General features: G+C 43.1%; 1 protein-coding gene across 1 annotated transcript; it reads right to left on the bottom strand.

Moving 5' to 3' along the window:
- Positions 1-821: 821 nt before the first annotated feature.
- On the bottom strand, positions 822-17,258 carry DYNLT3 (dynein light chain Tctex-type 3). The gene is made up of 5 exons (XM_069944773.1): positions 17,043-17,258; positions 13,410-13,451; positions 6,673-6,796; positions 4,282-4,359; positions 822-2,650 (listed from the first exon to the last, which is right to left on the bottom strand). Exons 1-5 carry the CDS (start codon positions 17,067-17,069, stop codon positions 2,574-2,576), a joined length of 348 nt encoding a protein of 115 aa, XP_069800874.1. The 5' UTR covers positions 17,070-17,258; the 3' UTR covers positions 822-2,573.
- Between the last annotated feature and the right edge of the window lie 84 nt (positions 17,259-17,342).

Here is a 17,342-nt window from a genome sequence, read left to right as displayed (position 1 = left end):
TCATTGCAGCCACTTCCCCAGCCTCAATCCCAGGGACGGTTCGGGTCAATATGTGCCGACCCTGGGGGATGCGCTGTCTGGGGGTGGGCAGAGGGGTTGACAGGAGCGGTGGTTGACAGGAATTGTATCCCATAGAAGTCCCGGTCCATGCTACAAGTGCTTTTTTTTTTTTTTGGGTGGCACTGATCGTGGCCCCCGTACACACATACAGAGGCATGAACAGGCGACTGAATAACATTGGTCCTATTCTGTCTGCAACTGCAGACAGAACTACAGACATCTTTGTTTTGCTTGTGACTGACATCCTTCCTTTCCACTCATCCCTTGTTTTGTCAGTCTGTGTTCTGTGTGCCTCGTCCACTCAGGTGCTGGACCAGGTCCCTGACCTCCCACAAAGTCTTTGGTTGTCCTGTAGTGTTTGCTAGCTATTTAGTCTCACTGAGCGAGCTAAGCGTACCCTGTATCTATACATCTGTATCTCTTTACCTGGTAATTCTGATCCTGTACATCTGCCTATTCTCTGGATTCTGATTCGGTACCGCATTGTCCATTGGGTTTGACCCCAGCCTGTACGACCTTTTTTGATTACCTTTCTAGTTATTTTTTTGGGTACCAAGAGGTATAATAGCTGCAGAAGTTGCTGTTGCCAATATGTCTCTGACCTAAAGGGAAATGGCTCATATTTTATTATTCCAAGATCAATGACAGCCATGAATCCATTACAATCCATCATTATCCCTTTTCCCCCGAAGTGCAGTCAAAAAGCTATAAATTTAAGCGACTCAACTACACACAAAAACATAGGAATAGGGGTGCAGAAGAATGGTAGCACATGGTCTACACTTTGTTTATTGAAGGGTTGAAGAGCGGTACAATAATAAGTGTCTGCAGGCGGCAGTGAAGCACGGTGGAGGTTCCTTGCAGGGTGGGGGATTGGGTCAGGGTCAATGGCATGCCCAATGCTGAGAAATACAGGCATATACATCATACTATCAGGGAGGTGTATGATCGGCACCAATGTTTTTTCTGCAACAGTACAATGACCCCAAACATGCAATGTCATTAAGAACTTTCTTCAACGTGAACAAGGAGGCCTGAAAGTGATGATATAGGCCCCAGAGTCCTGATCTCAACATCAGTGAAACAGAAGATCTGGGATTAGTTCACCACGATGTCTGGAACAACCTCCCTGCCGAGTTCCTTCAAAAAAATTGGGGCAACATACATTTTGTATGCTATAAATCATGTCTCCAAATTGCGGCCCTCCAACTGTTGCAATACTACATTTCCAATCATGTCTGGACAGCCAAAGCTTTAGCTGTCCGGGCATGATAGAAAATTGTGGTTTTGCAACAGCTGGAGGGCCGCAGTTTGAAGACCCATGCTATAAATGATTATAACACATAAACTACAGACCCCCATACAGAATATGTATGTGCCACTTATGAAGTTCTTCACTGGTTCTTATATGAGCGGAGGCTCAGATGGAATGAACATGGCATCTGTGTGTCCTGTGCATACAGGTGACAGCAGGGATTATTACGTACCATATTACGTACCATAAGTAATGGTATACATATATTACAAGTATTACTATACACTAAAAGGTATCGGATGTGTGATGAAAAAAATAACTTTTAGCTTTTACACTGGGTTAAGTTTACATTTAATGGTTTAACTTAAGATCCATACCAATGTTGCAGTATACATGATACAGATGTCATTCATTTTTGTCAATGTAAAATCTTGCTTTACATTTTTAAAATTACATAATTATATTGTAAATGAATTTATATATTTAACATATATTCATATTAAAGGAGTTGTCCAGGGGTGGGATAAAATAAAGAGGTTAAAAACTAAACATTACTGATCCTTCTGACGCTGTCCAGGTCCTCACTGATCTCCACTTCCTGTTCCCCATCATGACAAACGGACTTGCCCACTCAGCCAATCATGTCCGCCCCCTTTTTCTTTTTATTCTTTTTACATCTTACCCTATTGGACAACTCCTTTACAGAGCAGTGCAAATGTTCGAAAGCAAGTAAAAGAAACCATGAGTCCAAGGCAATATATGACCAATGTAAAGCGATAATAAAGCTAAAAGGAAGTTAAAATATTGTCCTAACCTGGTTAGTTAATACAAGTTTAGATGCAATATGCATTGTGTGCATGTAAGGGTAAACCTAAAGTATTATGTGCAGTTATTCCCAAAGTATAGGAGCAATAACTTATGTTACCGAATGAATAAAATATAAAGCAGTTATATTGTGTGTATTGAGGGTGCTCCCTATGTATATATTTCTATTCCTGAGAGTTTACATATTACTGTATACATTATACAGGATATACTGGATAACACATCATGTGGCAGGCTATGGCAGTAGTGTTATTCCTGACTGGAACCTTGGTGGCACAAGATACATTGTGCTTTATCCTGCCTTTATAGTAGACAGCTAAGCTGCTATAGTTTGGTAATACAGATAATCAGATTTACTTAAAAGTCTCCTTTTTGCATTTTTTTTTAGTAAGATTAAAAGCGTGCAAAGGGCAAATAGTTTCCTGACATTCATTTATAGATGTATGGCCACAGCAAAGACATTGAAAACGCAATACATGGTCCGGTTCTCCCATCGCACTGTGCAGCTTCCTGAAAGAAATACAACAGGTTTTAGTAAGTGGTATACTTATTGGTATACAAGAAAAAAAAAAATCTTCTATAATTGACTTTTCATGTTTATGGTTCCATATGATTTTCTTTTTTTTTTTTTTGTGTATATTGGAAATTCTCCTCCGAATATTCACTTTGTATTATAAACATATAAATTAACGTCCTTTTCCCTTGGCTGGATCATTTCCTCGAGTCTAACGAACGCTGAAGATCTGAAGAGGATCTGAACATACAGGGGCAGATTTATGAAAGGGTGTAAATATACACCTGGTGTAAACTGCCCACAGCAACCAATCACAGCTCCTCTTATATTCTACCAGAGCTGAAAGCTGAGCTGTGATTGGTTGCTGTGGGCAGTTTACACCAGGTGTAAATTTACACTCTTTCATAAATCTCCCCCACAGACTCCAACAGAGTAAACATTCTGACATGTTTGTGTGACATTTCAAACATTTTTCTTTTAATTGACAGGGACACTTTGATAAAACACAGATCTGTATTTGTTAATAATAATAATAATAATTATAATTATTATTATTTATTTGTATGTCACCAACAGATTCTGCAGCGTATTTCTCAATGACATCCAGATCACAGATCTCTATTTGTATGTACATGAGAGATATAAATGATGACAATGAGAAAAATACAGATATGAAATACTGAAACACAATGCAGAAAAACAATGACATAAATACTGAGCTTAGACAAAACTTTCTGTATTTAATAACATTTTAACACAGCGACTATAGAATTCTATTGGGACCTACTGGGTCTCTCTATGCATTCAATTCCATAAGGAGTAGGGCTATGTTCACACTACGTATTAGACCGGCCGTTCCGTGACCCCGGCCGGGTCACGGAACGGCCAGTCCCTGGCCGGATCATCTCAGCCGGTACTTAAGTACCGGCCGGATGTTCTATCGGCCGCAGAGCTCTGATGCGGGCGCACCAGCGCGCGCCCGCATCAGAGCTTCCCATAGCACACAGTGAAGCAAGTGGCCGGAGCCGTTTGCTTCACTGTGTGAACTGACAGGTCTTTCTTTGGCCGGAATTCACTGAATTCCGGCCGCAGAAAAATGACCTGTCAGTTTTTTCCGGCACAGCGCAGATCTCGGCCGGAGCGCATATGATGTGTGTACGCTCCGGCCAGGATCCCATTGCACACAAGGCATTGTCCACACCGCAAAACTACGGCCGTAGTTCTGCAGCGAGAACTACGGCCGTAGTTTTACGTAGTGTGAACATAGCCTAAAGCTGAGGGAATCTACAGTAAGATTTGCTGAACCTGAATCTAATAAATCAGCTGTTGAATCACTTAGTCCTATAAAAGTCATTCTGTAGAAGTCTGGAAGGAGACTGTGCACCGTCTTGTTTCTAACTTCTCAGACAATCAGATCACTTACAAGACAGAATGTCTTTTACAAGACTAAATGAATCTGAGCTGATCTATTATATTTGGTTTTGACGAATCGTACTGTATATTTGCTTAGTTCTTTTTCTACAGGAAGGGCCTGAGACTCAGCAGCCACAGGGAATCATCTATACAGTATGTAGCAGCACAGCCCTCTGTATATTCATGGTAGAAATTATTGGCATTCTGGAGTTACCGTCAGTGGCGTTATCCCAAAATGAGGAACTTGCAGTGTGGAGACCACCCCCTCTTTTCTGCATTACTGTACAGGTTACTGAAAGATATGAAAGCAAATAGCATTCAATTATCAAAATGGCCGTCCTTATATTCATGTTATATATTCGATAACCCTAGAATTGCCTAATATGTGTAATCATGTAAAGATTGTCTGTCATAAAAAAAAACAAAAAACTTTTAATATGATCAGTAGAATGAGTGGAGAGATGACCTGCTGCCCTGTTCTCCTCTCCCTGACCTGTGTCTGAGAACTAGACAGCCCCATAGACTTACATTACAAGTCCATCTAGGTCATGTGAAATGGAGCTGGTAATAAACGCACCTCACTCCAAATTCTCCCGCCTCGTTCTCCTGACTGGTCGTGGTCTAGACTTTTAATATGTCTCTCATGCATCAAAAGTTTTTTTTTTTATGACAGTGCCCATTCAAAATGAGCATCACTGTTATTCTAAAAAAGAAAAGTGTGTCATGAAGACGAGGGACCGCTATATTTGCTGCTATGGGCCAACATTCCCAAATGATTCCAGCTCCTAGTAGAATCTATGCCACAATGAATTGTTGCCAGGGGCATACTTAGAAATTGCTGGGCCCCATAGCAAAGTTTTGATTGAAGGTCCGCTCAGCAAGAGTGGCCCACTGATATGGCGGGCCCCTCAGCAGTCGCTATGGCTGCAATGGTGGTAGTGACATCTCTGATCATTTCGGTTCTGAAGGCCAAAGGTCATTGAGTATATATATTGTATATAAAGTCTAAAGAGGGTAGGGAATAACCAGAAAGAAAATTTGAACTTGGCTTCTGCATGATAAAGTAAACTCAGGCAACCTAATATTCAGTCCACTAGTACACGTACAGCATCCATGGTAATAGCAGCTTTGGATTCTTACATAAAAAGTGAAAAAAAAATCATAAAAAAGTCAGAGCTGCCAAACCAGTAAGGTGGTTTTATTACACTGGCGGACAATTACTATGATGCATAAACTGCTCATGTGACTGTCTACAAGCTGGGGACACACCCTGCCATTTTATGGGTGCTGCAGCTGTGTTGGGAAAACTAACATAACACCTGAAGATACTGTATGCTGTCAAGTAGTACAAAGGTATGAGCAATGACAATGTTCTACTACTAAACAAAGCTTAGAAGGAAATTACTGGAATCTTTTTACCCGGGGGAACAGTCGAACAGAGATCCTAAAAACTGGAGAATTCTGTAGCATCAGCCATGTTTAAACTTCACATATCGCAACCTGCACTAAGGCCCCTTTCATACATCAGAATTGTTTAACTTGTAAGGGTAATTCATCCGTAATGCATCCATATTTTGTGGGTCCACAAAAAAAAAAAAAAAAAAAAAAAAAAGAGGGGAAAGGCAGGCAACATATTCCATAAATTGCAGAAGCTTACAGGCGTCAAACTTTAAACTGTCCACAATTGATTTCTATGGATCAGTGCAAGGGGCCATAGAAATGAATGGGTGCAATACTGTCCGCAATCATGGATCTGTATTTGTGGACAGTATTATATGTTTCTGATGTGTGATAGGTGCCTATCTGTAAATGTTTTCTGATTAGAACAACTATTACAATAATGTTCATTTATACTAAATCTCTAAGTTTGCTAGATATTAAATATTCTAGGTTTCAGGGCGTGTTCCCACATAGTTTTTATGTAAATGTTTTTCTTTTAATTTGTTTTTAAAGCAAAAGTTAGAAACAAATTTAAAAAGACATAAAGCTAAAGATGACAGATCCCCTTTGTATTTTAAGAAAAAATATAATTTGATTTACATCTTTTATATTTAAAAAAAAAAAAAAAAAAAAATCATGTTTAGTGCTTAGTAAGGCCCCCTTTCGCCGGGGGGAAAAAACACTGCCAAAAAACTTGGGGAAAAAAAAAAACTGTATGTGAACATAGTCCATAGCCATATGATGTCTTAAGAAAAGCAGTGCATAGGATCTCTACTATGCCTCTGCATCCCTCCATTCCCATATGGAGATGTACATACGTTTTTCTTCTGTCTAATTTTGTACGGAAAAAAAAATAGCTAAACCATATGCTGTATGCAAGGAGATATTGTCCTGAGAAGAATTGCATCCTGGGGAAAGTACTGATACAGACTCCAGCAGGCTGTGTGTGTATGACAAAGGCTGTGCGGTTTTATACTAAGAGGCTCTGTACAAGCTTTGTGAATGGACCTATGGGCTTCATGCACACAGCCTGCTACATGTGAGACAGGCTCTGTACTTGGCACATACAGTACTCCAGCAAGCAACGTATGCTGGCTGTGTGCAGAGTAAGCAGAATTCAGTGACAATTACGGGATAAGTGCTTTGCTAGAAGAATGTAACTTACCAATATATTTAAAGGCTTTTTCCATCTTTACTAGATGGGTTAAAGATTGTTCAACCACGGCCGACATCCACTCATTGACTCTACTGTCATCATAATCGACTCCACCCAGGATGACGTCTACACACTGGGTCATGAAAACAAACAAACATTAGATACAGTTTTCATAAAAAAACAAACAAAAAAAAAACTGTTTTGGGGCAGAAAAAGCGAGTTTCTTTTTAATTAATTTTAATGTACACAAACATTGTGGATTATATAATAATCTCATCAACATTATCAACTAAGGGCCCTATTACATAAAGCAATATTTGGTCGAATCATGCCAATTACTGCTTCATGTAATAAAGACAACGATCAGGCAATGACAACAACATGGACACTGGTTGATGAATCTGTAAAGAAAATAATAAACTGTATATGTTACCTCTCCATGCTCCCTGGTGTCTTCCTGGGTTTTCCGCACTCCCTTAAAGTGACTCTGTACCCACAATCTGACCACCCCGAACCACTTGTACCTTCGGATAGCTGCTTTTAATCCAAGATCTGTCCTGGGGTCCGTTCGGCAGGTGATGCAGTTATTGTCCTAAAAAACAACTTTTAAACTTGCAGCCCTGTGTCAAATTGGTGTGGCCTAGAGTGTCTATGCCCTAACCCTGCACCGCCTCTCTGTTCCTGCACCCCACCCTCTTCACCATTAGGAATGCCCCTGGCAGAATTTCTTCTATTCCTCACTTGTCTAAACACTGCACAGGTGCCTTAATGATCCAACACACGTGCAGTGCTCAGACAGGTGATGAACAGGAGAATACCTGCCCAGGATTGTTCCTAATGATAAGGAGGGCGGGGAGGAGGGACGGAGAGGCGGTGAAAGCCTAATACACAGACACTCTAGGCCGCGCCAGTTTGACACAGGGCTGCAAGTTTAAAAGTTATTTATTAGGAGAATAACTGCATTGCCTGCCGAATGGGCCCCAGGACAGATCTTGGATTAAAAGCAGCTATCTGAAGGTACAAGTGGTTTGGGGGGGGGGGCAGACTGTGGGTACAGAGTCACTCTGAGCTGCTGGTACAACTTTGAAACCAGTCTGTGAAGTGAAGAGCTTCTCAGCCAATCACTGGCTGAGATTGGGGCCACCGTGGCCATTGTTTGGCTGAGGGGCTCTGAAGTTGCTGAACACCAGGGAGCGTGGAGAGCTAACCTATACAGTTTATTATTTACTATACACAGCTAGGGTGACACAGACATCGCTCATATATATATACATATACATACAAACACACACAGCCCGTGCTGCACGATAATTGAGCTGTGTAATAGGCACAGTAGATGAGCCCAGATCGCTGCTTGCTTACTATAGTGATCGGGCTGTGTAATACGGCCCTAAGGCTCTGTTCACATTGCCATTTTTCCCTCTCCGCTGGGGCTTACAAAGCTTTCTTAGCCAAGAGAAGTGCACTCTGCACAACTGTTCTTGCCATCGGGGGTTTTACGTCAAAGACATCCATTCTAGTGATCACGGCTCTGTTAGGGTAAGTCCATATGTTCAGTTTTGTTTTGTTTTTATTGCAAATACTGAATACAAAGCTGAAAAGACTGAGGCTTCTCCTCTTTATAAGTGCATTCCTGGCCTTATATTCTGCCATAACACATCTGAGCATGTGATCACACCCTACGCATCACAAGGTCCACGACTAAATAAATAGCAAAATGATAAATCCTCAGTATAGTCTAGTCAGAATAGAAGCTTCTTCTTCATGATTCATTCCACATTCTAGTCCTCTGCCATGAATCGCCTCCTAAGCTGCAGACAATGAATGGCAGTGTTGTTCTGATGGGAATGATGTAATGTGTAACCATCTATCACAGACACATAGTGTACACCACAGCGTGTCCTTATTGTGGTCACTGACGATAAACCATCATGTTCTTGTATCCCACACACATACAGTATATTTATATACCAGTAATAAAGAACAAGGACATGCTTACTCATTATTTAAAGAGGTTGTTTACGAAAAAAAAATCTTTCAAATCAACTGGTGCCAGAAAGTGCCAGAGATTTATAATTTACGTCTATTATGAAATCTCACATATTCCAGTACTTATTAGCTGCTGTATGTCCTGCAGGAAGTGGTGTATTCTTTCCAGACTGGACAAAATACACCACTTCTTGTAGGACATACAGCAGCTGATAAGTACTGGAAGACCTGAGATTTTTTAAATAGAAGTACATTACAAATAACATACTGTATGCCACCTAGGCTGAATCTTGCCAGCAGTACAGGTAGATTTGATATAAAACATGCAAATACTCCTATAAAAATTGTCAGGTTGCTTTTAAAAGAGAACTAAGTAATTGAAACCGACCAGCCATAACATTAATATCCCTGGAAGATGAAGAGAGCAACATTAATCATCCCGTTATAATGGCCCCTGTCAAGGGGTAGGATATATGAGGCATCGGGTGAGCCATCAGTCAGGGAAGTAAATATGTTAGAAGCAAGAAAAAAAATTACCGAGTGTAAGGATCTGAGTGATTATGATTAGGGCCAAATTGTGGCAGCAATAGAAAGCTTAAGAGAGTCTCAAAAACAGTGCGGCTTGTCGGGTGTTCCTGGTATGTAGTGTCTAGTACCTACTAATGGTGGTCCAAGGAAGGACAGCTTGTAGAGTGCCAACAGCATTTACATGGGCCAATGAGAACTTGTTCCCAATAAGCAGCCTGTTTAAAAGGGCCAGGAATCAGCCAATGCTTGTTCGTTGGGTGACTGGATCATTTGTGACTATTTAAATTATTGTAAATGAGGGATGTGCAGCCGGTAATGATAAATTTAAAGGACTGTATGAATGACCCAGCGATGCTCTGTAAATGCTCTTTACAGCATCCAGTTACCTCCCCGGCTCCAGCACCAACATATTGCGGCTTTCATTCCCAGCCTCTTCCTGGTCTTGAGACGGCACTTGGGGCATGACGTGGCAGGCACACTCAGCCGTCAGCAGCAGAGACAGGGAAGCGTTACAGCTGCTAAATGGCTGAGCTGCTCTGCCACGTCATGTCCCAAGTCCCATCTCAAGATCAGGAAGCAGTCGGACACTGGAGACCAGAGCAGCGGTATGTGGTCAGCAGGGCAGGAGTCGTGGAGGTAAGTGGATGTCTTTTTCACCCACCCCCTCTGTGGTGTTTTGAAAAAAATTAGTCCTGACCGGAGTTCTCCTTTGAGCCCCTTTTACATGGCCTATAATCACTAATGAGCTTTTCTAGAAATCCTAGTGCTGCTGTATCGTTATCGGCCGCACATTTTCCGGTGTAAATAGGGGATGTGCGGTTGATAACAATAAATGGTAATTGTCACATGAAGGATACAACAATCGTTCGTGCGGCCCGGCTGCGTGACTTGTAAATGCACTGTAAGTGAGCGCCGATCAGTGAGGCCCCATATTGGGCTGTGTAACAGGACCATTTGGCTGAAAAAGTAGTAAAATAATAATAGTAGTAATAATTGTAGTAGAAATAGTGCTTTTTTTTTACCACAATTGCACAAATTGTGGTAAATGTGTTTTTCTTTTTTGCAACAATTTTGCCAAAACTGTGGCAAAATCACATGATCAGTGTCAATGGCATTTAAATAGTAGCAGGAAATGCTATGTAAGTGTAAGGCACATCACATACACTATATATACAATAACAAACAACAAGTACAAAAGCTAAGTCTTTAGTCATGAAAACCTCATTTATATTTTATATTCCTATATTATGTGTCTAGATATGTAGTACTATAGACAGTCATTATCTAATGAAAGCTGGACTACACATGTTGAGTCCCAAGGGACAATGTATAGTGTAAAGTCATTTGTACAACTTCCATTAGCATTAATATTGTACATGGTAAGAGGCTGGGGTGTAAGCACCCATCATCCATCACTGTATAAATGCTGCACAACAGTAATGTGTTACCATTTAGGTCAATACATTGCAACCTCAGGTCTACAAATAGATATTCACTACTAGGTGCCATTCACATTACTGTTTTTGTGATTCTTGGTTACATATCATTACTTTCTTATAATACAATATAATACTGGTGGGCTCTAACTTCTATACTTTCACAACTATTATTGTTTTTTCTCTTGTCATTACATTGACTTATAGGGCCACTTAATATGGTGGTTTCCCTACAGGAGCCGACCCTTGGCTGGGTTCTTCCTGGAGTCATATCTGGCTAGTCCTGTGTTTTGAGACTCTTAAATGAGGCTCCACAGGTTCTTCTTTTCCATATTCATGTTCCCCAGGAAGCAATGCACCTAGGACTTCACTACATTGAGCGCTTTAACCAGCAGCTGGCAGTGTTATCGTTTGTCTGGTCTCCCTGAGATCAGCGATCTGTTTCTCTTATGGCTTTACTAGGCATTGCTCCCACCTAGCCAGAATCCTGCTTCACACTGATGAAGGGCAACATCCCGAAACAGCTGTCTGTGGATGGATACCTGGCCTTGGCCTGGTTTTTACTGTGGACGTCAAAATAATAATCATGATCATTATTTTCGGACGTCTTTTGCAAACAGCGGACATTTTTTAATTACTGCTGCGTATTTGCTGTGTATACGGTGTGTGTGTGTGTTTGTACCCTTAAAGGAAACCTGTCACCCCCCGTGCTGGGGTGACAGGCTCCCGACCCCCCGTTAGATCCCCCTCTACTGACGTCATCGCGCCAGGTCCCGCTTCCTGAGCCGGTCGGGTGACTGAGATTTTAACGCCCGAAGCCCGGTGCTCATAGAGAATGAATGGGGAGTCCGATGCTCCGTCATTCTCTATGGGCATCGGACTCTCCTGTGAGCACGCGCTCCGGGCTTCGGGCGCTGAAGTCTCTGTCACCCGACCGACTCAGAAAGCGGGACCCGGCACAATGACGTAAGTATAGGGGGATCTAAACCTCTATATTGCTAACTGAAGAAAAAACTAAGAAATGATTTATTGTTGTAGGTCCGTATACGTTCACACACAGTTTTTCCTTTTCCACCGTTCTTTCTCTGTTTTTACTATTAAATTGAATGGACTTTTCAATTAAGCCGCTTAACTTTTCAATTAAGGGGAGGCCAGACAGCTAAATGACGTCCGTTATTTTAGACTCAAAATGACAGACGTAATTTTAAACGGAGCTGAAAAAACATTGTGTGAACATAGCCTTAGTATGAGTAAATGTGTCCTGATGAAAAAAGTAACCGAGCAATAAATATAATAGTAAGTAGAAATGAAGGTGACTTTCTATAGATATTGTATGACTGTGGTTATGGTTCCTGTGTCACCTGCTATCACAAGGTGACTGCACCATCTCTTCAGAAAGCCAAGTTCTCTGACATTGAAACAACCGGCCAGAAACATAATTCCCTATCCCGCAGCTTACAGAACAAAAACGCTTTATGCTTACGCTACATTTCTACACAAAGCCTTGTAATACAAAGACGTTTTATGTGAAGTGGAATATAAATCCTGGCTGATAAGTACCCACATACTGTATAAGGCTGGGTTCACACTACGTATATTTCAGTCAGTATTGTGGTCCTCATATTGCAACCAAAACCAGGAGTGGATTAAAAACACAGAAAGGATCTGTTCACACAATGTTAAAATTGCTAATATTTGCTGTTATTTTAAAACAACGGCTGTTATATTGAAATAATGGCCGTTATTTACTGTTATATGGCAGCCATCCACTCAATTTCAACATTGTGTGGACAGATCCTTTCTGTGTTTTTAATCCACTCCTGGTTTTGGTTGCAATATGAGAACCACAATACTGACTGAAATATACGTAGTGTGAACCCAGCCTAATACTGCTATAATAGTTCTATTACTCTAGCCAAAGACATCTATGGTTAAAGATGTGTGCAGGGGCCATAATGTGGTAAGAAATATGTGGAATTATGGACTTATTGAGGGTGATTTATCAAACATGGTGTAAAGTAAAACCGGCTCAGTTGCCCCTAGCAACCAATCAGATTCCACCTTTCATTCCTCACAGACTCTTTGGAAAATGAAAGGTGGAATCTGATTGGTTGCTAGGGGCAACTGAGCCAGTTTCACTTTACACCATGTTTGATAAATCTTCCCCTATGGGTTTCTCCAATGTAATGGATGAAATTTTGATAAAAAAAACAAAACAAAACATAAAAACCAAGATATATATATAATAAGTAGACCCTCATGATTCATCTGAATCTTATTTTTCCAGGCAGGATTTGATAACCATTGAACAGAAGGGTCGCTATTTAGGGCATCATGAGCTACCTCTGAGAGGGGCAGATGTCAAGAACAAAATGAATGCTTGGACATCATACTAGACGTTACGTCCCCGCATTCTATAGTGAAAGGTCAGTCTGCTCGTTTTGGCCGGACCGACTGACTATATAAAGTGTATGGCGGCCTCACAGGTCAATAACCCATCAGATAACGTCAGGGGAAGAGGTCGAGTACATTGAATCTCAACTTCTGTACTCGGAGAGATAAGCTGCTGCTGCTGCTGCTGGAGATGTCTGGCAGCGGCACACCCATCATCTCTCCACTGAGAACACATGTACATTCAGCCATCCTAAACATTCATATATATGTATACAGGATTTTTCATTCTGGGAGTTTACTCATACAAATCCCCCATTTAAAAGAAGAAGGAAGACCTAAGTAAAATATTTATCCATTCTGGATTATGATGTACATACAATGCAGGCAGAAAAGATTTACCTCCTTAACAATGCTGCTCGCTTCATCTCCACTGAAAGTGTTCTGTAACAAAGAAAGTAAAAGGTTCATAAAAAGCGAGATGACATTGTGATGAGTTTATCAGGTACTAATCATTTCACTAAAAATGTAAGGGTACTATTACACCAAGCAATTTTTTGACGACTAACGATTAATGATAAACAATTTCAAACGACCACTAAAAATCGTTTGCCCAATTACACGGAACGATCGTTCTTGCGGTGGTTTTGTCGTCGCTATTGCGTGCTTTTCAGCTATGACTTCTTATTAAACCAATTGATGTAAGAAACAATTTGCGAACGAGCAAACGATAAAAATAGGCCCGAATTCTATCTGCTATTACACAAAATGATTATCGTTTAAATCCGAACGATCTAGCGATACATGTGATACGGCCATAAGTGTATTCACACACACACACAGAACACTGTAAGGCCATGTTCACATTGCCAAAGTGATTCCTGAAGTTTTTAAAAATCCCCTAATTTACAAAAAAATGACTCATTACCCCAGAAAAACAGGCGAGTGTGGGAATAGTGTAGGAGACCCGGCGGAGGAGTCCAGCAAAATTAACATATACATTCGGAAAATGCAACGAACAATAACTGACTCCATCTGTCCATTAAAGTTTATAGCCGATTTCTTCCAGAAAGAGCTCTTGTCTCCAGTTCAGATAAGGGTTTTGCAATTAGGCTCCATTCACTTCAATGGAACTGAGTTGCAAAACTACACCCAAACTGGAGACAGGAGAGGTGCATGGTCATGAAGAAGCCTTGGTCTCCTCCAACATTGAGCTGTTTTTCTGCAGTAACAAGTCATTTTTGGTAAATTAAAGTGGCCATGTTTTTCTAGGCCTAGATATCCCCTTTAAATTATCTTCCCAATAAAAAGACTGAGGGCCACATGTATCATCCGGCGAACGGATGATTTTCGGCAGAAAGTGCCGATTTGCGGTTTTTTTTATTTGCAAATGGCCGATTTGCGAATAAAATATTCGCAAATCGGCACTTTCCGCCGAGTACGCCAGGGGGGCGTGTAGTGGGCCCAAATGTACACCGAAAACCTACTCCAGTCCTCAGCTGGCGTAGGTTTTCGGCGGTGCGCACCGGCGCGCACGGGATTTATGTAGAGGCAGTCCGCCTCTACATAAATCTCCGTAGCGCCGGAGCATTTATAAGTCCGGCGTAAAAAACCGCCGGACTTAATAAATGCCCCCCTGAGACTTTCATCACTTGCAAGTATTTTCACATGATGGTCATGCAGAAGGCCTGGAGCGGACAAGACGTTATTTTAAGATGACTTGGGTAAAGTATTATTAGCTAGACAGTCTGAAAAACTCTACTATACTATACTATAACTCTACTCACATACAAATGGCTTACACAGTGAATACATGTATACTACAAATGCAATAAAACATCAAAGGTAGAAGTGAGCAAAACTACAGTAAGTTCATTTTCTGGAAAACCTGAATGACAACACGGAGCATCACACAGAGCACCTGCCCCCTGATGTATGTGCCGCTACAGCTTTGTCAGGGGGATTGGTGTACTGCAGCTTAAATAGCTGTCCCCAGCCGATCAATAGAGACCTTCTTATCATCAATAGATGAAGTACCTGAACACATATGGGTGGCTCTACCTTATATTAATACAACCCCACTCCCTTCTGATGATGTGTTCCCCATCTACGTGCTTCCCACCAAGGTAGAGATGGACACCTAATGATGACATAGCTCCCGATAGGTGCAGGGGGTGGACGAGTCCTAGCCCCACTACAGTAAGCAGCAATTCACTACACTACGCATCACTATTTACTGTAAGTACAAGGTGGCAGGTAGGTGACAATGCAGTGTGATGATATCTGTGCTGCCCTGCAGTGGGATGATATCTGTGCTGCCCTGCAGTGTGATGATATCTGTGCTGCCCCCTGCAGTGTAATGATACCTGTGCTGCCCTGCAGTGTGATGATACCTGTGCTGCCCCCTGCAGTGGGATGATACCTGTGCTGCCCCCTGCAGTGGGATGATACCTGTGCTGCCCCCTGCAGTGTGATGATACCTGTGCTGCCCCCTGCAGTGTGATGATACCTGTGCTACCCTGCAGTTTGATGATACTCGTGCTGCCCCCTGCAGTGTGATGATACCTGTGCTGCCCCCTGCAGTGTAATGATACTCGTGCTGCCCTGCAGTGGGATGATACCTGTGCTGCCCCCTGCAGTGGGATGATACCTGTGCTGCCCCCTGCAGTGGGATGATACCTGTGCTGCCCCCTGCAGTGTGATGATACCTGTGCTGCCCTGCAGTGTGATGATACCTGTGCTGCCCTGCAGTGTGATGATACCTGTGCTGCCCACTGCAGTGTGATGATACCTGTGCTGCCCCCTGCAGTGTGATGATACCTGTGCTGCTCTGCAGTGTGATGATACCTGTGCTACCTGTGCTGCCTTGCAGTGTTATGATACCTGTGCTGCCCTGCAGTGTGATGATACCTGTGCTGCCCCCTGCAGTGTGATGATACCTGTGCTGCCCTGCAGTGTGTGTGATGATACCTGTGCTGCCCTGCAGTGTGATGATACCTGTGCTGCCCTGCAGTGTGATGATACCTGTGCTGCCCCCTGCAGTGTGATGATACCTGTGCTGCTTGCCCTGCAGTGTGTGTGATGATACCTGTGCCTGCCCTGCAGTGTGATGATACCTGTGCTGCTCCCTGCAGTGTGATGATACCTGTGCTGCCCCCTGCAGTGTGATGATACCTGTGCTGCCCCCTGCAGTGTGATGATACCTGTGCTGCCCTGCAGTGTGTGTGATGATACCTGTGCTGCCCTGCAGTGTGATGATACCTGTGCTGCCCTGCAGTGTGATGATACCTGTGCTGCCCCCTGCAGTGTGATGATACCTGTGCTGCTTGCCCTGCAGTGTGTGTGATGATACCTGTGCCTGCCCTGCAGTGTGATGATACCTGTGCCTGCCCTGCAGTGTGATGATACCTGTGCTGCCCTGCAGTGTGATGATACCTGTGCTGCTCTGCAGTGTGATGATACCTGTGCTGCCCTGCAGTGTGATGATACCTGTGCTGCCCCCTGCAGTGTGATGATATCTGTGCTGCCCTGCAGTGTGATGATACCTGTGCTGCCCCCTGCAGTGTGATGATACCTGTGCTGCCCTGCAGTGTGATGATACCTGTGCTGCCCCCTGCAGTGTGATGATACCTGTGCTGCCCTGCAGTGTGATGATACCTGTGCTGCCCTGCAGTGTGATGATACCTGTGCTGCCCTGCAGTGTGATGATACCTGTGCTGCTCTGCAGTGTGATGATACCTGTGCTGCCCTGCAGTGTGATGATACCTGTGCTGCCCTGCAGTGTGATGATACCTGTGCTGCTCTGCAGTGTGATGATACCTGTGCTGCCCCCTGCAGTGTGATGATACCTGTGCTGCCCCCTGCAGTGTGATGATACCTGTGCTGCCCCCTGCAGTGTGATGATACCTGTGCTGCCCCCTGCAGTGTGATGATACCTGTGCTGCTTGCCCTGCAGTGTGATGATACCTGTGCTGCTTGCCCTGCTCCCTCCTCTGTGAGCGCACTGTGCCGGTGTCCTGTGCCGGTGTCCTGTACCTCCGCCTTGTGCTGCTGCTCCTCCATGGTGTCAGGCACTGGGTGCAGGTGTCCGGGCAGCTGACGGGTCTCCTCTAGCAGGCTGCCTCCTCTGCTCCGTACACACACTGTAGCTGTACATTCCCTGCCGTCCCGTCCCTCCCCGGCTTCCTGTATTACTGTTCTGCTGTCACTCTATAGAGGAGGAGCCGGTGTGCGCTCACTGGAGGGAAATATTACACGATTATTACAGGCCTATGGTTGACGCTGCTGCCACCTGGTGGCCACATAGCGGCATTACATACACTGAGAAGTTTCTAT

Source organism: Dendropsophus ebraccatus, chromosome 11 (genome assembly GCF_027789765.1).
Source record: "Dendropsophus ebraccatus isolate aDenEbr1 chromosome 11, aDenEbr1.pat, whole genome shotgun sequence".
In the NCBI taxonomy this organism is placed as follows: Eukaryota; Metazoa; Chordata; class Amphibia; order Anura; family Hylidae; genus Dendropsophus; species Dendropsophus ebraccatus.
This window is presented reverse-complemented; position numbering and strand designations above follow the sequence as displayed.

Excerpts from the sequence above, each read along its gene's own strand:
- DYNLT3 (XM_069944773.1), bottom strand. The coding sequence starts at position 17,069 with ATGGAGGAGCAGCAGCACAAGGCGGAG. Across the intron at positions 6,797-13,409 it reads CGAGCAGCATTGTTAAGGAG|TGTGTAGACGTCATCCTGGG; the intron begins GTAAATCTTTTC and ends TTCATGACCCAG. Across the intron at positions 2,651-4,281 it reads TTGGGATAACGCCACTGACG|GAAGCTGCACAGTGCGATGG; the intron begins GTAACTCCAGAA and ends TATTTCTTTCAG.